Source organism: Balearica regulorum, chromosome Z (assembly GCF_011004875.1).
Source record: "Balearica regulorum gibbericeps isolate bBalReg1 chromosome Z, bBalReg1.pri, whole genome shotgun sequence".
NCBI classification, from domain to species: domain Eukaryota; kingdom Metazoa; phylum Chordata; class Aves; order Gruiformes; family Gruidae; genus Balearica; species Balearica regulorum.
In genome coordinates this window covers 57,168,646-57,190,030 of record NC_046220.1, presented here as the reverse complement: position 1 = coordinate 57,190,030, position 21,385 = coordinate 57,168,646, and the positions used below count along the sequence as shown (strand labels likewise).

Below are 21,385 nucleotides of genomic sequence, written 5' to 3'. Positions count from 1 at the left end.
CAGAGAGCTCTGTACAGACGCTTAGTGACAGTACTCAAAGGAGAGGCTTTTTAAAAATTTCTTCCTCACCTTTATAATGTTGTGCACACTATTACTGTTGTGACTTTCTGCTCCTTCAAATGTCAGATTCTCAGTATCCTCAGAAGCATTTATTTGAGAATGAAACATACTTACATCTGAAAATATTACTGAAATCTTTTTCTCTTCAAATTTCTGCCAGTTGGAGCCACTGTATTTGATAAATCCATTAATAGGCGTTGGAGGAGGAGGATTTACAAGTTGTAGACACACTGATACTCAGAGGACTGTGTTTATTTCCATTATCTTGTTTACAAAAAAAAGCAATTAGTCCAACCATGAGAACTGAACTTGTTGACCAAAGCTTGTTAATCGTTTGATCTTACAAATCTTCATAAAGAAGCCATTGAAGAAATAGTGACTTCTCTTTAATGCATTCATCCTCCTGTCTTTCTGAGAAGAAAATAACCTGATAATTTTTATTCTTTTTATTTATTAAACATTAGGAAGCTTATGCTTTTTCTTTTAGTTGCCACTTGAAAGATTTCTAGCCACTAGTGTGGCTTTATTATATGACTAGTTTTATTTTACATAACTTATTAAAAACATAGTGACTGTAATCTGGAAATTGGGTAATAGTAAAAAATGCATTAAATTGGGGTATGAGGTCTTTGTATTACTGGATTTAAAGATAGTGTGCACTTTAATAAATGTAGTTTTCCAAAGCTGAACAAGAAGTCAGACCAAATGTGGGGATGATACAGCACTTGACTAATTTGCTGTGGTTTTAGTTGATGTTGAGAAAATGGCATATTTCTATGCCAACCTAGGTAAGAGTCATGCTAATTTGACACTGTGAGGAATGCTTATTTGCTAGGTATAGGATGATGGTATTTTTATAATGCTTTACAGAAATAATGAAATCTGCAGGTTATTAAACATATTTTTAATTACATGTTAAACATGAAATAAAATATTTTTAAAATTATTTTTAATTGTTAAAATTACAGAATGAGAAAAAAATGTTTGGCAATTCTGCAGTTACATTCCTAAGATCCAACTGTCTCATAGTAGTTGTGAGTCTCACAGATAATCTTTTGAGATACTCATTGCTGTGCCTGCAGTTGGATTGCTGCTAACCGAAATCATGTGGTGCTAGGGTACGAATAAAAGATCAGTAGCTTTTTGGTTTGTGTTTTAGGATGACAAGAACCTACAGTTAGATCCTACTAATGTTATTATGTCAGTGTGTTTATGGTTGGATTTTTTTTTTTTATACTAGGTGGAATATGTTATCAAATGTGATATGTCAGCTCTTCAGAAGATCCTGTACCGTCACATGCAAGCTAAGGGAATCCTTCTCACAGATGGTTCTGAAAAAGACAAAAAGGTACAAAAGAAAGGCTAAAACATGTAGGAAACCATGTATTATGATTAAACATGTAACATTATGATTTCTGTTTTATAAAATTAGTATGTAGGCTCTTACTGCAGGTATCTGTCATGGGAAAAGACGTCTCTGTCAGGCATGCTTTTGTTTTACAAGACCTAAGCTTGTGCTCTTTATTCACAAGGAAAAGGTAGTACTTGTATTCACTGTAGTTACAGTGCCTTTCTGCAAACAGGCAATGTTTGAAAAAAAAACTCAGCATTTGCCTTGGCCGAGTTTAGTCCAATAATATACCTGAATAATAGTGATTGTGGCAGTGCTGGCTACAGAAGGATATTCATCTTGCAAAACTATTAGTTAAGTTTAAGTCTTGTTTTGGCCAGCTAAGGCTGTATGCTTATGTACTTAAAGATCTGTTAATGATAAAAGTTCTTCAAGAGAACAGCAGGATTTACAGTCATACAGCCAGATTGAGGCCGTATATTAGTAAATGTTGACTGTGCCGTCATGGGACTTGATCCAGTTAATATAAACAAGTTGCCATTCATCAGCCTGTTTGTGTATACACTTTTCACATTATAATAAATGGGAAATACCTTGAACAGGCACTGCAGAACAGCTGGTGTATAACAGTTTGTGTTTCCACCCTGTTAAGTGTATATTACTGATGCAGTGCAATTCCATACTGTCTTTCCACTATCCTCTTGCAGGTTGCATTGATACAATATATAACTTTTCTTTTTATTCAGTATCTTATTTTACCTTCCTTGTTTTGTGCAGTCAAATTGTTTTCTTTGATGGTGCTTATTGAAAGTCCAGACAAAGCTAGTTCTTGTCATTGGATGTTGATACTCGTCTTCATAGGTTGAGCACTTTGTAAACATTAATTTATGTTTCTCAGTTGTATTTTTAATTTAATTTTGTAGTTTGATGTCTTTACTTTTGTCCTACAGATTTCATTTTGTATCACTGTCTCTTTCCTCTTTCACCAGCTCAGAATCTTCTGTTGCTTTTCCCCTACTTACTTTTCCACCCAGCTTTTTGCTTAACCAGTTCAAATTGCTTCTGCTGTCTTCTGAACACCTCCATCTCCTTCCCCGCTGCCCAAGGGTCTAAATTTTTTCCTTTCTTGCCACCATCTCTGAAGTAGTTTTTTTCTTTAACTACTTCATTAGGCTCTCTTATCGATGCTACTTGTTGCCAGCAGAGGGAGGTGGTTGTTGAGAATGCTTGGCTTCAGTGATCAGACATGTATTAGGAAAAAATCCTGTCTTTCTGCAGCTCTGGCCTGGAAACAGCTCAGAATAGAGAGGATTCATTAAGCTGGAAAGCTCTAGGAAGTGGCTCTTAGAACAAGTATGAACTGCACTTTGGAGCAAATTTGAGAGGATTTTCAAAAGAGCAAAAGTTTTAGGTTTGTGGAGTACCCCCTTCAAACATAAAATCTCTGCTCTAGATAAAGTTATGATTTCACTGTAATTTCCAGGAAAGAGTAGAATATTGTCATTCTGATTACATTTTCGTAGAATTACAGCAAAGCAAAGTGGCATCTGAAAGTGATAAGTGTTTGGCAATGTTAATATGATATGATGATCTCAAACTTGTATCCGCCCGTTACAATTAGTTTTTAACCATACAGTTTAGTCTAGCACAACTGACTATTGTCTGTCCTGGTTCTAAAAAAGATTCACTGTAGAATAGGTTTTGAGAATATATTTTGTTAAATATTAAGATGACTCCTGAGATTTGATTATCTCTAGCTTTTCATCTGCCTGTGGCCTTGTGTTTTACTTGGCCTGGAAAGAGAAACCCATGTATCCAGTTAACAGACAGGAGGAGATACTATGGAGTTGAAAAGTATCCAGCTAGAATCGTTTCCTGTTAGAATGTCCAGACCAGATGGGATTTGTATGGTTTCATAATAAGCAGTATAAATAAGCAGTATGCAGAACAGTAAATGCTCTGCTTCCCACTGTGAATACTGCAGGTAGATGCATAATGCAGTTCATGGATTCCTTCCAGGTCTTCCTTTTCCATTATGGAGCATACTTATGATAAATGACTAAGTCAACTGCACAGTGGTGTCTGGGGTTTTGTTGTTTTGGTTTTTTAGTTTGTTTTTTCTTTTTTTTTTAAATTATTGATGCAATATTCAGATTTGGCGTGGAAGTATTTTTATACCTGCATTTAAAAATATCTTTCAAAACCTTCATTAGTAAGCTAAGAAATTAGATTCATCATTTGATTTGCATTGTTTGTACCCACAGGGAAAAGGTGGGGCAAAAACTCTTATGAACACTATCATGCAATTGAGAAAGATATGCAATCACCCATACATGTTTCAACACATTGAGGTAAGACTGACTTGATTTTGAGAGTTGTTTTTATTAGGTGGCTGAATAATAGAGCACTGCTGTTGAAGCTAATGTGTGTGGGAGAGTACATCTCTGTCCACAGCATTTGTGGACACATTTGAAAAACGATCATTACAGTCCCTTATTTTTAGAAACAAATGGACCAACCACCAGTTTTTTATTGGTAATCTGAAGTCTAGTTTTAAAGCATTTAATCTTGTGGAGACAGTGTATTTAAAAAATGGAGGGCTTTTTTTTAATATAAGAGCAACTTAATCTCTACTGAGACCAAATTTATGATGTAGAGACACTAGTTTAAATGCCATGTGTAGGATCTTTATAAACAGCAGGCTGCTAGTCTTTTACAGTATCAAACAAAATTGTCCTATTCTATCCACCTTGGTTTTTTTCAGCAAAAATGTGTTTTCTATATAGCACCTCTCATTAGGACCCAAAGTACATATATATAATGATGTATCTGGAAAGATAGAAAGTGTCATAAATATCTGGAATGTATGTACCTTTGTGAATTAATAATTAAGTACCTACTGTGATACATTATCATTGTAGTTTTCACTCTTTATTCTCTTGTATGCTAATTAATTAGAGTAATTTGCAAATGGATCTTCCAGTAATTACTATTAATAAATTAATTAGGTTCTACTGTATTTGTAATCTGGTAAAATGTATGCTGACAGAAGTTACTTCTGCAAACCCATGAATTTCAAATAATAGTAGTACAGGAATACATTAAGCTTGTTGTTACAAGGAGAATTCCAAAAGTATGAAAATAATGTTGCTCTAACAGGTCATATATTTAATTTAATTGATATAAGAATGCAGAATTTTGAGTTACTGTATAGTTCATAATAGTCTGTTTATTGCTTATAACTTTGCAGGAGTCCTTTGCTGAACATTTAGGCTACTCAAATGGTGTCATCAACGGGTAACTCTTTCAGTTTTTCCTTCTGTTCATAATGTATTGGAACTAATGTATTGTGATACATTCTAGAAGGTACATGCTAACAAACTCGAGCAGTTTCTAGAAAGACAGAGGAGGGACAGGGCACATATCTAAAGCAAAAGGACAGTACTAGAAGTGTTACATGAGCTTTTTATGAACCTTCATCTCTTTCAGGAGGACAGGCAGAGAAGACTGTAAACTGATGTCTTCCTTTCCTCTTATTTTAAAATAAATTAGATACCATCTGAAATTCATTGGAATGACTCTTCAGAGATATCAGATGGGATTTTCTTCTCTTTCTTGTTACTTGTTACTTTTGCCATCTACTTCCCTCTTTACCGACTTTATTCCAAATTAACGTAGCATTTCTTCCATTATTTGAAATGAAATAGATTAAAATTTTATTCTTGGCACTTCCTTGTGCAACTGTCTAGAAGTGGATGATTTCTGAAGGAAAGGTGTCTATCTTCCACCTGACCCACTTCCTGTTAATGTCTTTTTTTTTTTTTCCCTGAATCAGTATAGCAGACTATTTGTCTCCTTAATTAGTATACCAGACTATTTGTCTCCTAAACAGTTTAGTCTTTTGCTAGTTATGTATGTATGCCTGTCAGAAGGCCATGTATCTTGTGGACTTAAGTATACTGTTGCTAATGATAAATCATATTTTGAGAGTACAGACTCAATGTTAGAAAAAAGTTATGTGAAATTCATTTTTGCAAAGCATATCACTGTGATACTGATTTAGACATCCATTTACTTTTACTCATTTTCTCAGTTATGACTTGAATTTCAGTACTAAGAGTCTGTTTTGTAATTCATAGCATAGAAGACAGAACAGCAGCTAATCAAAGCAACTCAGGACTACTAAGGTTGTGGCTAAAGACTACATCCTCTGTCAGCCTCCTCCCATTATCTTTGTATATTAGTTCATTTTGGAATATTTCACTTTGATTGTATAGTAATTGAGTGGAAAGGGAATTGTTTCTAACATGTGCCTGATCAATACAACTTAACAGCTGCAGTAAATGCCAGTTGAAAGCAAAACTATCAGGTGAATGTCTTAACTGATAAAATGCTTAATGTTTGTTTTTATAAATAATGAATAGAATTGGGTTTCATGAAGGAAGGTCTTCTGTGCGGTGGAAAGTCCACATAGTTTTTGTAATTGAAGAAAAATCCTTTTCAAACAGGGAATAACACATCAGTGTTGTTTTTTAGTTTGGTTTTTTTTTAGTAACATAAACAATTTTAAAGAGAGAATGGTGATACTAGTCTTGTTTCACTGTTTATCTTAAGTAAATGAATCTTTCTGTTAAACTTTGACATGATAATGACTAAAAACTTTTCTAAATGAGGGCTGATTCTGGCATTTACTGTGCTTTTTCTCTTTAACAGAGCTGAACTTTATCGGGCCTCAGGGAAATTTGAGCTACTCGATCGTATTCTACCTAAGTTACGAGCAACTAACCATCGTGTGCTTCTTTTCTGTCAAATGACATCACTGATGACCATTATGGAAGATTACTTTGCCTTTCGAAATTTCCTTTACCTGCGCCTTGATGGTAAGCTAAACAAAAAAAAAAAGGATAAATAATTAGTTAGGAGGTAGCATGCTTCATTAGTTTGGGCATGGGAGACCTGGGTTCTCTTCCTAGTGTCTTCCTAGCACACCAGTGCTGTGATGTGACTATACGAAGTGTAGACAGGTTGGAAGAATGATTTGACAAATCCATGAAGGAACAGTCTGCACAGGTTTTTATCATGAAGTTGTGGCAGTAGACCCTTAAGCTACGGCTTACTAGAATTTTCTCTTTCTTACAGACAAGATACTGAACAAGATGTACTTTTGCCTCTCTCGGTAGAGTTGATATTAAGTAATTCTCCATCTCCCTGGCTTTTTGACTGTTTTCTTTCATCTGTTTAACCTTCAAACCATTTGGTCAAGGAATTGTTTTGATTAACACTTAGGTCTGTTCCTGGAATGCAGATTATGTAGAGATTTGATGTTTAGGGACTGATCTCTCTTTCAAACAAGATCTAAAAGCCAAGGTCCAAATGAGTTATCACTATCTAAGTTGCCTGAAAGTATTCGCATGATGAGAGATGATAGTGCCAGTGATTTACCTAGATTCCAGTGGAATTACTTAATTTGTGCCTGTTTAAAGTTCAACTGCTGTTCTCCTCAGGATAGCTGAATTTCAGTGCAGGTAAAGTAGTAGTTTTCCTGTGGTAGACCTGTAATTTTCTTCCTGATTTTCACAGGAGAGTCAGTAGCCTCAATTACTTTATGTGTAGATATGTTTTATTATCTTTGAATGAAAAGCTGGTTTAGAAACATAGTGGAGTAATAACTAAAAAAACCCCAAACCCTAAAATAACTAAAAATAGCATATCTCATCTGAGGCTTAAACCTGTTTCAAAGAAGTTTCCATTTTGGCCTTCTTCAATGTTGATGATCTCTGCCTCATACTGACCTTCTTAAGTGTTAATTATTTTTACTCAATGTATTTATCTCACAAATGATAGTATTAGACAGGGCCAGCAGCATTTATCAGCATACCTTTTTAACAGAAAAACAATGATTTAAGAAAAATGTAAAGAACAGCATGACTAAAGTGAGAGTTTAAGGTTCTTCTGAATATTCTTTTTACAGCATTTTAAGTTGACTCATGACTTCGTGCTTTATTTGGAAGAAAAAGTAATGCTGAGAAGTATTCCTGTCCTTTACAAATATTAATGAACATAAACTTGAAACGCTATTATCCTCAAATTTAAAATGGGGCAATGAAACTGAGACAGAAATGAGCTGTCTTGTCTCACAGTGCCACAGGATGTCTTTGTCAAAACTGGCTAAAGAACACAGTACTATGCTGACAGCACTCTCCTTGCACCTCTGGCCTGCAACTGTTTTAATGCTTCCGTTCAAGAAAGATGAATTATATTACATTTAAAATTGCCTTACACCCTGTATTTTAAAATTAATTCTTTTTCGTGCTAGAATGTCTATAGCTATGCACAGTATGGTAACTACAGCTCCTTGTTTTCTTTAAGGTTTTGCAGGTAATTCATTAAATTAGTGGGATTTTTCTTCTTTGTGATGACAGTTACCTTCCATTCTGGAATGTCATATTTATGTAGATTCGATCCAGCTGTCTTTTCAGATAGAGTGTTTTCTACCTAAGTCATGTGCTTCTCAAGGGAAAGAGTTTCTGTGGGTCAGCAGTTTGCCATGTGGTTGTACTGGGTCTGGCTGGGATGAAGTTAACTTTCCTTCTAGCAGCCCATAGAGTGCTGTGCTTTGCATTTGTGGCTAGGCAGGGTTAGCACACCAGTGATAACTCTTCAGTGTTTTTGGCTGTTGCTGAACAGTGCTTGCACAGTGTCAAGGATTTCTCTCCAAACCACCCCTCCACCCCCAAGGCCAGTAGGGTGAGGGTGGGCAAGAAGCTGGGAGGGGATGCAGCTGGGACAGCTGACCTAAACTGACCAAAGGGTTGTGCTCAGCAATAAAAGCTGAGGGGAAAGAAAAGGATGCAGGGACATTCCTCATTACAGCATTTGTCTTCCCAAGCAATCATTACGGGTGCTGAGGCCCTGCTTTCCAGGAAGTGGCTGGACATCTGCCTGCTGATGGGAAGTAGTAAATATATTATTTTTGCTTTGCTTGCATGCACAGCTTTTGCTTTTATTAAACTGCCTTTATCTCAGCCCAGGAGCTTCTCAGTCGTATTTTCTCCTGCTATACTGTTGAGGAGGGGGAACTGGGGGGGGGGGGGGAGGTGGGCATCTGGCAATAGTAATAGGAAAAACTTCATCTTCTGTACATCTGTTGATACCTGAATAAAAATAGCAGACTTTCTTTGGCTTTCAGTTACCAGAAATGTAAAAAAGGTAAGGCAAACAGTAGACCAGGCTAGGGTGATCCATATAGACTGTTGTCAAAGTATATGAAATTCATCCAGTCACCAGAGTGCACATGGCTTGGTCTTTACTTAGAATTTTGTCTACGTTTTCACCGTGATTGAATTCCTTGCCTGCTCTCCCTCAGCCATTTTACACCATCACCCTTAAGATAGGGCATTTTAAGAATTTTCAATCCTTTTGTATTAATTATGACTCTGCAAGCCAGCACTGACATTTTGATAAATCTCTGTATAAGTAACTTTTAAAAATACTTAGATGCTGTTGTGGCCAGAAGGCATTACTCAAAACTGGAGCTCTCTTCTCTTTATGTATAGTAACTTCAATTGAAATTTATGTGAGTTATAAAAAGGTATATAACAACGTTAGCCAACATTTTAAAGACCATCTTTGAAATGTCAGAAGAAATACTTAAAGAGGTATTTAGAAGTCCATCTCTTAAATGTGGTAGGCAGTTGACCAAAAATTCATGGCCAGTGTTTATTCTGTATTATGGAAAATGTGGCAGAGATGGCAAAGAGCAAGTGAGTTAAAATTTCCCTTCCACATGTACCTTTAGCAACTGACATTGTATTTATATTATTTTAGTTAACATCATTGTTACAGGGTATTTTTTTTTTTTATTTCTTTTCAGGCACAACAAAATCAGAGGATCGAGCTGCTCTGCTGAAGAAGTTCAATGAACCTGGGTCACAATACTTTATATTCTTGCTGAGTACAAGGGCTGGAGGGCTAGGCTTAAATCTCCAGGCTGCTGACACTGTTATAATCTTCGATAGTGACTGGAATCCTCACCAGGTTATTTTTATTTACTTATCTTCATGAAATGTGGAAAGAGGTCATGATGCTTTTTTGGCTTGCTGCTTTAACTTGGACATATAGGCTGGGGTGAAAGGAATAGGTCCAGGTAAGTCATAAAATGCTGCTTTGGGAGGAATTAATGAGGCAAACTGCTGCAATCAAGAAATGTTTTTGTTTGAATCAGTGAAGTAATTCTGTGTCTGTGTATGTATTTTATCTGAGTCTCAGGGAATCCTTAGAGCTAGGGGCCTTACAGACTTACTTCTTTTGTGTAACTGTATTCATTCTTCAGCCCTTAGGACATTAATAAGTAGCTCCTTATTTTGAGTTTTTGGTAGGTAGATTGCAATATTTTAGTAAAGGCTGTGCAGAGCCCTGCCTGTCTCGGGAAGTAAGTGGCTGTATGAGTGCAGCAGTCGTGGCCTGAGACACTGAACTTAAAATGTTGTTGTGGGTGGGTAGTAGTGAGTACAGATCACCAGGAAAAGAGGATATCAAACCACTTTGGCTTCTTTAAAAAATTCAGGCGAGGTAACTGAAGTCTGTGTTTGTCACTTGGTGCTTTTTTTTTTTTTTTTTAAAGAATGTAAGTTAGATATCTCTGGAAGTACATAGCTATGTGTGTGTTTTCAGCTATTGTGCAAATATGTGCAAATCACATCATAGTCAATGGCCACATGTAAAAGTAAGGGAAGTGAGACTAAAAAGACTTTTATGTAGAACTTTCAAGGCAGCACTCCCATAAATGCCGTGGTGACCAATTTAAAGCAAGGCTTAAGAAATTCGAAGCAGTTACGTTTAGAGGTTTTAAAAGCAGCTCAGAAAGCACTTCATTCTTTGTATTTTTGATTGTGTTTAGGTCACTTTCACAGAGAAGTTTAATGTAGAGTACTGTATATTTCAACAGTTGGATAGCAATAAATGCTTGCACTAAAAATTATATATTTTTATATAATTGTTATATTTTTTTCCTGAAATATTCAGTGGGCAGATTGCTAAATCATAGAATCATTTAGGTTGGAAAAGACCTTTAAGATCATTGAGTCCAACCATTAGTCTAAAACTGCCAAGTCCACCACTAAACCATGTCCCTAAGCACCACATTTGTACATTTTTTTAAATACCTCCAGGGATGGTGACTCAACCAGTTCCCTGGGCAGCCTGTTCCAGTGAATGACAACCCTTTCGGTGAAGAATTTTTTCCTAATATCCAATCTAGACCTCCCCTGGCACACCTAAGAATGATTATTTAAACAAATATTTATTTTAGCTTCGTCTTTACTGTTAATGTGAACTTCAAATTCATCTTTGGGTTGCAGCAGCATATGTAGTACTTGGTAAGGGAATTGTGAGAGGGACGGGCTAATAACAGTAACAAAAGCAAGGTGCTGGACGGAAATAGGCAAACTCATTGCCTCTTTTGTTTTCTCTGCATTAAGGAATTTCTGTGTTGTGAGGTAGCACAAAACTGTGATAGCATTTTGAAGTTAGGTACCCTTCATTATCTGACTATGCTGAAGTAGACACATATGATTTGTAGGAGTTAGTGGATTTCTTTTTTCCCCACAGAAAATAGGTAAGATTTGGAATTAATAAAAGAAATTCTTTAGCGATGGCCTGCAGTGTACTTTTTACTTCCAGCATTTCTAATTGCAGTCACCTGACCAAAAAATAGTTACAGTGGTTATAGTCTTGTATGTAAGAACTTTAAGTCAGGAAGATCATATTTAAGCTGTTTTGACACAACTATTCCAAGTTAAAAGCTGATTCTCCAGACCAAATAATTTTTAGTTAACATATTTAAGAATTAGCTATGGCCTTTAGTAGATAAGTTTATGTATGGCATTCTTCCTAGTAATTTTGTTGCTTTCTTTTCCTGCAGTCAAGAGATATTTAGGGTTCATGGTAGCTTGGAAGATCATGAGCTTTGAATAGAAGGGAAAAAATAAATACATCAGCCCTTCTCAATCACTGCACATGCTTTCAAGAAGTTATTGGCATACTACATTTACACTGTAAAGCGCATGTCTATGTTTTTTCCTTTCAGTTTTCCCCCTACCTGGGTCTGATGAAGCTTTGGGAAAGAAAATGATCAGGAATGAACCATGTGAATTGTGGTGGACTGTCATTTGAGTACTTTTTATACCAAAAAGAATTCATCATTATAATGTCCTTTAGGAAGAGAATGATTTCCATGGCACATTTAGAATATAAATCACTCTCTGTGCTCTTTCCTTAATAGGACTTGCAGGCCCAAGATAGAGCTCACCGAATTGGTCAGCAGAACGAAGTTCGAGTCCTGCGGCTGTGCACTGTGAACAGTGTGGAAGAGAAGATACTTGCTGCTGCAAAGTATAAGCTGAACGTAGATCAAAAAGTTATTCAGGCTGGAATGTTTGATCAGAAATCTTCAAGCCATGAAAGGAGAGCCTTCCTGCAGGCTATATTGGAGCATGAAGAAGAAAATGAGGTAAGGTAGTTAGAAAGAATCTGTAAGAAGATGTTTCAGGAAGTACTGAGTAATTTTACAAAGTTACAAAGATTGTCATCTCCTTTGAAATTAGAAATGTCATCATATTCTTACCACCCAGTCAAAGGAACAATCTAATTCTTCTCTCTTTTCTTTTGGTCACAGTAATAGATCGTAATGTAGTGGTTGTGATGGAATGGTTATGATTAAATCTTAGTATAGAGTTAGGCATTGTAGCTTAAACCCATTCTGCCCTTTCATAATTTTGCAAAAAAAGGTGTTCAAACAAAGATTTTTTTTCCAAAACAGATTATAAAACAGTGCCTAAATCGAGTTTATATGTTAAACTAAGCAATCTGATTTTCAGACATGCCAAGCAACTAGCACTACCTAGGTTCAATCATGAAAGACCCTGCTTACTGTGCTTCTCTTGGATCCTGGGTGAGAGTTAAGATCTGCTTTGATGTGCTCTGGGCTTAGGGCAACCCAGCAAAGTTACTGTTTCTTTCTGGTGCTGTGTCCAACCTGGACTTCTGGTTATCATTTCCTCTTCAAGAAACAATTTGCTGTTTAAAAACAGCTGTCAAGTCTTTCCTTATAATAGTGGGAAGTGAGGTTATAGAATCACTTGACCGTATGTCCCTGTCTTTTCATTGTGTTCTTCTCTGGAATTGTGATTGTGGAATGGTTAGCCCAAAATGGCTTTTGCCTGTCACTGCAGACTCTTCTCTTAATGTGAACAAAATTCAGCATTTAGATGAAAGCATATTTGGGAGAGAGTGTATAAATATGTCAACTATACTGAAGACACACACACAAAATCCCATTCTGCAAAGACTTTTTCCGACCTCAAAAATATCCTGTACTGGTTAGAGACACAGAGATTGCAAGCCTAATTTTGCCTCTGAGTATGCCTTGTGTGTCTGAATGTGGTGCACACTGAAAGAAAAGAAAATTCCATAGTCTGTGATTCACAGGCATCCTTCATTATGTGGTATAAAGTTTCACAAGACTAAAGAGTTTACTTCTTCAATAATTAAACTCTTGTTGTGCATTTAGAAAAAGCTAGTATATCATTAAGACAGAATTTTGTATGTTTTTAGTATTTTTCATAAGAAATGACAGAAGAGTGACAAACAGGTTTATCAGTAATTGTCTTTTATTTAGGGTGTGAATGCAGAAATGGGATGATGTATGTGTACCATTTTTGATTAAGTAAAACTGTAGTTCTCAAGAAGCCAGCACCATCTATGTGAGTAGATAGATGAACTTGAAACCAATAGAAATTTTGAATAAGCCTGTGGATTTGTTTTTAAAATTGACATAACTTTGTTATGTTTTCAAAGCCCAAGAAAAATTTTGTCTGAAAATGTTTCGAAAGTCAGGACTTCTGAAAATGTCAGTTTGCCCTATTTGACATGCCTTATTTCATAGATGACTTCAGAGCAATCTGCTTCTTGTGTGTTGTTCCAGTACACTTGGTCTGCCATCCTGAAGCAAGTACAGATTTAACCAAGGTTTACACAGCATCAGTCTTTAAAACAAGCATTGGTATTGCAGTTTGACTCCTAACAGTGAGACTGAAGTTGAAGCTTTCAAGTAAAAATTCATTGTGGACAGATACTATGCAAAACTTTGCCCAAACACTGAAACTGCTAAGGGAGTAAGAGGGATTGAATTTGCACCATCCTGCACTGGTCAGCCTTTGCAACAGCACTGGAAACAAAATTTGAGTATCAAATGAGAGATTGACAAGAAAAAGTAAATCTCTCAGTTAAAAGTTATTAATACCAAAACAACTTTGACTTGTAAATATGGCCTAGCATATCTAATGAAGAGATTGTTTAGTGACCACCTAGTTAAATATTCCCATGCTAAGCATGCTTTAAACTTGCTTATCAAAACTTTTTGCACTTGTATGTAGAGCGCCATATTCGATTTTTACTTTCCTACTAGTTTTCATATATTCAGCATCAAAACTGCGTGTATTTTTCTTCTTCTTTCCTCTCCTTTTTGCTCTGTTTTTTGGTTTAGCAGTACTAGATAAAGCAAAGAGGTAATTTCATATTTAGAAATTTTGTTGGCACTAGTGTTTATAATTTTTTCTTCTGCCAAGCCTACCTGGTTGGCAACAGGATTATTCAGACTAACCACAGATGATGCGGACACTGTTGTTATAGCTTCTGCTGTGAGATCCCTTATTATTTTCAGGTCACAAATTGCTCTGTTTATGATGATGGGAAGCATGTGAAACCTTCATGAGAGTCACATTCTTTACTGATCATAAAAGAAGGGATCTGTACTCTTTTTTTCTCATGTGTGTATAACTAACTAACTTCCTTTTCTTGAATGCTGAAGGAGCACCGACTAGAAATTAGAACTACCTCTCTGTCATTTTCGCATTTGCTTTTTTCATGTCAAAATTTAAATTATATGTACATTAAGGTATAGAGGTGTTCATTGGGAATTGCGTTAATAAGAACTGTATTTTTTTCTGAGGTCTAGGAATTTTGCCAGTGGAGGGAAAACAAGATGTGTGGATACAGATAAAGGCCTTTTCTGTTTATTTCTGGGGAAAAAAAAAAAGCTACAGATTGTTAGGGTTTTGGGTGCTATACGCAGCATTCTGTACTCCCATTTCACTGAGTACAAAACATGAGCTTTCATGAAAAAGTCTGCAGCATACTGTAATGTAGGTTCAGTTAGCCCTATGTAGGAACCAGTCTGTAGTTTTACTGGTTCGATTAACCTGTTGTAAGATTTTAAATGCCATGTGCTTTCAAAAGAATTCAGGGAGGGAAACTGAACATTGTGGACTCTGATTGTGTTAAAATGGGTATCGTAGCTGTTCACCTTTAAGATTTTCAGTTGAATTCTACAGTTTTAAATTGTTTTTCCAAGGACTGTTAGTGTTTTTATGAAAGAATTCCTTTTGTCTGAAGTCAGGTTCACATCTCAATTTGTAAGCAGATAACAGTCAAGAGAGAGAGGGATTCTGCAGGAGTTTTTTTTCAGTATAATGACATGTTTCATTTTTTTCTTTTAATCAGGACTTTTTCGTTCTCCTTGCTTTGACAGCAATGCAAACCTCGTAATGCAGAATGGTATTTCTGAGGGAGTACTGTAGAAGAGCAGAACGGAAATGCATATATTTTAACTGAAGCACTAACTGTGCTTCTGACCCAGGAAAACCACAACCCAAAATTTCCTGGTTGCATATTTGCTCATTTCCTCATTCTCAATTTATGAAGGTGGTAATAAGTCCCAATCGTCTCTCTAATTATGTCTACTTTGCATTTCTTCTGAATCGCTGAACGCTTTAAAACTTTTAGTTTCATTTTGAGGGTTTCACACGTGTCGTGACAGAAGGAGGATCAGTTCAACACTGACCTGATGGAGGCTGTTACTTCAAGCTGTATGTAGCTTCTTTCTAATACCTCTGTCCATCTGTGTAACTAGGAGGAAGATGAAGTTCCTGATGATGAGACTCTGAATCAGATGATTGCTCGACGTGAGGAGGAATTTGATCTCTTTATGGTAAGGATGGTACGATCACAAGTAGAATATCTTCTCTAGTGTTTTTAATAAAGGCCTTAACCTTTTGTCATTTAAATTTTGGAAAACTTTGTTAGAGGAATAGGCTTTATTTACTTGCATCGTTTATCTGAGGAAAGAAGGATAGTCTACTTAAATGCAGAGTTCCTCACATGAGAGAAAGACTTCAGAGATCCTTGTGGACAGTATAGTGGAACAGTGCCAATCTGGAGGGAGAGTCTGGCACAACCTGAGAAATTTACAGTGCAGAATTGATAGTCACAGTTTGGCTTGCTAATTCTACAACATACTTGTATTTTTCTAAATTTCTTCCAACTTTTGGGCTACAATATTGGCAAGGACAGCTACAGGAACTTAACAAGATAGTAAGTTAGTAGACTGACAGTGCTGTTTAGCTGGGGTTTACTGATGGTTTTGTCAAGGGCCCAGTTAGCTGCATCTCTTCTGCTACAACTGTTGAACAGTTACTGAAGTAGCACTAGTGACTGGTTCAAATGCAAGCAACTCATTTTTATTAGTACTTCCCTTTTTTTAGTGCTGCCACAACAGTGGCATAATTACTAAAATGTCAGTGTTGGCATGGCTCTTGACCTTTTATTGTGTGTACAATGTGAGGATTGCTGGAGGACCTTTGAGAGTCACTGACACAGCAGCAGGAGAATACTTAAGTACTGAAAGTAAAGCACCATCCCCTCTAATTCTACACAGACTGCTTTGTTCTGCAAGGTGGAACAAGACAGACACTTTTATGTGCATGGATGAATGTGTATCAGGTGGTATCGACAGAAACAGCCATTGATAGGACCACAGGTTTTTAATCCCTCACCGTCTTCTGTTGAGGGATTTGTTTGTAAAACTTCACTGTTACACAAGTGTGCAGGGGCACTTTTTACATAAGTGACAGTCGTTCAGGTGCACAGTTGGCAAAGACCATATTCCTTCACATGACCATGCCTTTTGTCAGTGCTGACTTGCCAGTTTAGTCCTTTTGTGCTAAGTTTCATTTAATGCTATTTAAGAAGAACTGAAATCCCTAAAGCTAGGCTGCCCAGAAAATAAGTGCTTACAGACACCTGTCTTTAATCTTTCCTTCAGTGATTTGGGTGTAAGGAGATTTACATGACAGAAACCAAGAGGTGGCCATTTGATCCAAAATTCAAAAGGAGTAATTTCAGCAAAATTATTGGCTGAAGGTGTCCTGAGTTGCAGATTTGCTACTGGAAAAAGCTGCTCAGTACTCCTCCTTCAGATCCAGAAGGAAAGAACATGGATTCAAATAGCTGATGAATTTGTCTGTTTGCAGGAAATTTCTACAACTTCATCTTTTTGGATTACGTTTGAAGGCTATTAACAGCCATTCAGTAAAACAGTTGAGGGGCATAGAGTGGAGATGGTTTTAGCACTATGTGGGCTGAATTTATGTTTTTCATGTTAATTTCCTTGAAAGTTTGTAAGGGAGAGTAGAGAGTTGGTGGTAGGTAATAAAAATTTGAAGATGCAAAGCTAACATGCTTTGAAAGCCTGGAGTTTGAAAATTCTTAGTATAGAAACAGTGAAGTTAAATATGGCTAAGAAATAATTTTAATTGTTAATAAAAATTTTGGGTTTCATTTTAGTAAACTAATTATAAAAGAAAAGCATGAAAAATAAGTGTGGCAGTCAGGATTGTTTGTCTTCTTTTTATCAATATTTTTGGTCTTACATAGGCGGATAAAGAGCACAAAGATAGGTTTGTGTTCTCCTTACTTCAGTGATACCTGTGCCACCTAATTCCGTCTCTTAAGGTTGTGCAGATGTAATCAGAATTCAGCAAACTGTAATATCAAAGAAAAAGGTGGTTTGGTTTGCTCATTTAACTAGGCTTTGAGGTGTAGAAGCATGTATTTTGCATATTTAAAGTAAGCAGTTCCAAAACAATAGGCAAGAGAGCGCTTCAGTTCCTTCAGAAGCTCTTCTGTGGTCACTTTTCAGGTTAGAGGTATTCTTTGGCATAGATCCTGAGATGTAGGTGTAGAGCTAAATACAGTGTTCAGAAAGAGGATGTGTACAAGTGGACTTTGTTCCCCAGAGTTTTAGAGGCTCCATATATATAATAAAAGGTAAAAACTCTAGATAGCCTCAAACCTCACACTGTCCTACTTTTCCATTCATTGCAAATGATGGTACTTCGTCACGTAGTAAAAAAATTTAGAAAACGTTCACAGAAAAGTTTGTGTTTCAATGTGATCTGTACAACTCTTGTCATTCATAACAGTGTGCTTCAACAAGTGTTACTCTTCCTGGAAATTTAAGTTATTTTGAATCATATTTACTTAAATAAAGATTCCTGATGTAATAACTGCCGTTCAAGTGAAAAAGTGGCCTCTTCAGAAAGCCCTCTCACCACAATGGGTGCCAGTACTCTAGTTGTGGTAATACAGTTTATCTCCTTGGATTCAAAATGGCAATATAGCAGCAACTGAGTGTATAAATTACCTGTTTTACACTGAGTGGCTTGGGTGGTTTTTTTAAGCCCTATTTTAGTTCTAATTTGGAAAGTTGAAGAAAACCATTTACAGTTCACAGGACAGCAGTGCTCTATGTTTTTTCTAAACTGGCAGTTTTAGACCTTGAGTGTGCCAACACTTAAGTTCCTCACTTATGTGTAAGCATCGGTAGCGTAGGACTTCTTTATTTCCAGCATTTAGACCTCATTGAGGACAGTGTAAATACAATTATTTTATTAGTTACAGTAAAATAAGGTAGATCTGGTTTGGAAATACATATTTTGGTAAGACAGGGGAAGATAGGACCAGATAGAAGTGGTTTGAGTAATATTCTAAAAATGGTTGTTTGTTCTCTCTTACATCTCAGATTAACTCAGTGTCTTTAATCTTCCTTCCCAAGCATTTTTATTTCAGAAAACAGCTATGAAAATATATTCCCTTAGTGTTCAATCCTTGTCTTAGCGATAGAAACACGGTCATCAGGGGAAAAAAAAATGAAGTTTCAGTGTTCACTTTATATACTGAATGTCATTACAATATGTCCCTGACTTCACCGAAGTTCTCTGCTAAATAATAGAGAAATCTATCCCATCTATCCTGTTTGGGCCTTTTCTCAGTGCATCTTCCTGGTTGCCAAGTTAGCAATAAACCAAGCCACATGTCTGGCGGAATGAGACATTTTTTGAATTAGTTCAGATTCAATGAGATGTTCTTTAAAAGGTGAAATATGTAAGTCTGCTGTAAAATACTAAGGGCTAGTGTTTATAGTTGCTTCTTGAATCTACTTGCACCTGCAGACTGAAGACACATCTTATTTTCTGCTTTTCACTGAGTTTATAAACCAGATACGGCACAGACAAGATGATGAAGACTACTTGTAAGATGCTGTGCCTGTGGTAGTATTTTGGGAATGCTTGTATTTGAGAAGTGCCAAGATGAGACAAGATTCAACATATTAAACAGTGCCATCATTAAGCCTCAGTTAGTAATTTTGGCTGGATTTGATCTGCCCCTCTAGACAGATAATACCTCTGAATTTATGCATGTCTGTGTCTTGGCTAGGGGTGTAAAAGGATGATATGTCTAGTTGGCATCCTGTGTAAGTGCAGCATCATGCACACAAGGGAAGGGTTTACGCATAATTGACAATGCTTTTTACAAATGTTTGCTGCCCAAAGCAGTAGCTTGTTCTGATGCTACAGCCAATTCTGGTGCTAGTCTATTTATGTCAGGTTTTCAAATATGAAAATTAAATGCTTGGTGGCCACCTGTTTGTCTTCTCTGCTTACCAACCGATGGCCTATTTGAAAAGGCTATTCATATTATCTGATTTGGGCTACTTAAAAAAAATGCAAATGAGATTCATAGGACCACAGGAGTCTAGGTCAGTGTATAGTCAATAAAGAGAGGTGGATGCTTCCCCAGGAACATTATAAAGCACCTCACTGATGAGTCTACAGTAGGTCATGGGAATGTGTCCTGAGTACCCATATCTGTTTTCTGAGGTAATTGCTTACCACACTTGAAATTAATTTATGTGATTATTTCAATTTCAGCTTAAAGTCTTAACATTACCTTCTAATACTCTTAACACTTTACCTAATCTTATGTGATATTTTTGTATGTGTGTTGATTTTTGCCTAGTACAGCAGTAAGATCAGGAAAAATTCAGTGGTTTAAGCATGTTGGCTTTCTGGCACTGTGTAGGCAAGCTTTTGTCTGAATTTCTTAATTCTCTCTCTTGATTCCTTTTTTCTAATACCAGCTTTTAAATTTTCTTTTTCTGATATTAAGGCTCACAAAACTAGTGTGTTTTCAGTTATCCTCCTTAGTTATATAATAGTAACACCTTATGGGGATGTTGTCAAGGAATGATTAGTATTTGCAGATCACATTTATGAATACAAAGAAACCATCAAACCTGTGCAAAAAAGGAAGAAAGTTGTTTAATCAGCACAACACAACAGTATTGTTGTGATCTGCTTTGTATCACTCACCTGCTGTGTTGTCTCTGTTACTTCAGTAAAAGCTAGTTATTGACTGAAAATCAACCATCTAATGTAGCTTCTTGTTTTTATTGTTGCATTTTAGAAGTATTTAGAAGTGTCATGGAAGAGAAATACCTGTGAAGGATTTGGTTTAAAGTTTCAAGTATCATTAGATAGCCAGGAATTTCCATGGTTCACTTAATATTTGCCCTTAAAACTGTTTTATGCTTTGCCAACTGCCGTTGCAGCGGATGGACATGGACCGTCGCAGGGAGGATGCCAGAAACCCCAAGCGTAAGCCCCGCTTGATGGAGGAGGATGAATTACCATCCTGGATTATTAAGGATGATGCTGAAGTTGAAAGGCTTACGTGTGAAGAAGAAGAAGAGAAAATATTCGGGAGAGGATCTCGTCAACGCAGGGATGTGGACTACAGTGATGCTCTCACAGAGAAACAATGGCTGCGGGTAGGTTGTCCCTTTTTTTTTTACAGTTGAAATTTATTCATTTATGGTGGGATTTTTTTCTTTTTGAAGACTGCACAATTGCACCAGAGAGAGCACAATGTAGTAGTTTAGGCCTGGGCATCCTTATTATCCAGGTTTTGCTGCTGTGTTGAAGGCAGAAGTGTTAAGCTGCATTGCTGAAACTTGTACCAGTGTTAGTAAATGCTGAATCAGGACTATGATAGCTCTCTATTGCAACTATTCTATTGCTATGAATCTTGACATATTTCTTACGTCTTTAGATACTTTCATAAGTGTCATCTTTAAGATACATGAATTCTTTTTCAGCAGAGAAGACCAGTGATCAATGTATATTACAGCTTTCTTTGCTACAGAAGCTTAATTTTATTTTTTTTTAAATACCTGAATTTAACCCTTTTAAGAATTTGGAAAGTGCCATGCAAGTCTTCTTTTTCTCATGCTGTTTCATTTCCAAGTCCTGAGCATTTCTTGGCTCCACTGAGTTCAAAACCCTTGATAAATGGTACAGCAATTTAAGATCTGAAAGTAAAGATTCTAAACTTAACCCACACCAAATCTGTGATTTTGTTGTACTTGAGGATTCTTGCCATTCTTCTGCGAAATACATCTAATGAATTCTAATGTATGTGCCTTTCAGAATGGTAGTAACAGGGGTAATAAGGAAGTGAGGATTGATTGTTGGTAAGTCTTTTCAAACCAGGAAATCTGATGTTATGATTTCCAAAACATATAGATATTATTGTATGTGCAAAACTAGTCTACATGGTTTGACAGAGTGAGTTTTGTCATGGAATAATTACAGACTTAATGCCAACATGAATATATTGTGTGGGTTTTGTGTGTAATTTGCTGAAGATAGGTAGAAGTCTTACCTACTTCTGTACAAATACGGTATTTGTGAAAGTGCATTGCGCAATACTATGCGAAGAGCTAATCCAGATTCTGCT

At 36.5% G+C, this 21,385-nt stretch overlaps 1 protein-coding gene across 9 annotated transcripts in view; it reads left to right on the top strand.

Moving 5' to 3' along the window:
• SMARCA2 (SWI/SNF related BAF chromatin remodeling complex subunit ATPase 2) overlaps positions 1 to 21,385 on the top strand; it is a 122,192-nt gene that overhangs the window by 66,604 nt on the left and 34,203 nt on the right. For all 9 annotated transcript variants that reach the window (XM_075740925.1, XM_075740916.1, XM_075740917.1 and 6 more), the window contains 8 exons: positions 1,301 to 1,408; positions 3,676 to 3,762; positions 4,662 to 4,708; positions 6,125 to 6,291; positions 9,285 to 9,448; positions 11,694 to 11,921; positions 15,381 to 15,458; positions 20,199 to 20,417. In XM_075740925.1, coding sequence (XP_075597040.1) covers positions 1,301 to 1,408; positions 3,676 to 3,762; positions 4,662 to 4,708; positions 6,125 to 6,291; positions 9,285 to 9,448; positions 11,694 to 11,921; positions 15,381 to 15,458; positions 20,199 to 20,417 — 1,098 coding nt within the window. The remainder of the gene's footprint in view (positions 1 to 1,300; positions 1,409 to 3,675; positions 3,763 to 4,661; positions 4,709 to 6,124; positions 6,292 to 9,284; positions 9,449 to 11,693; positions 11,922 to 15,380; positions 15,459 to 20,198; positions 20,418 to 21,385) is intronic.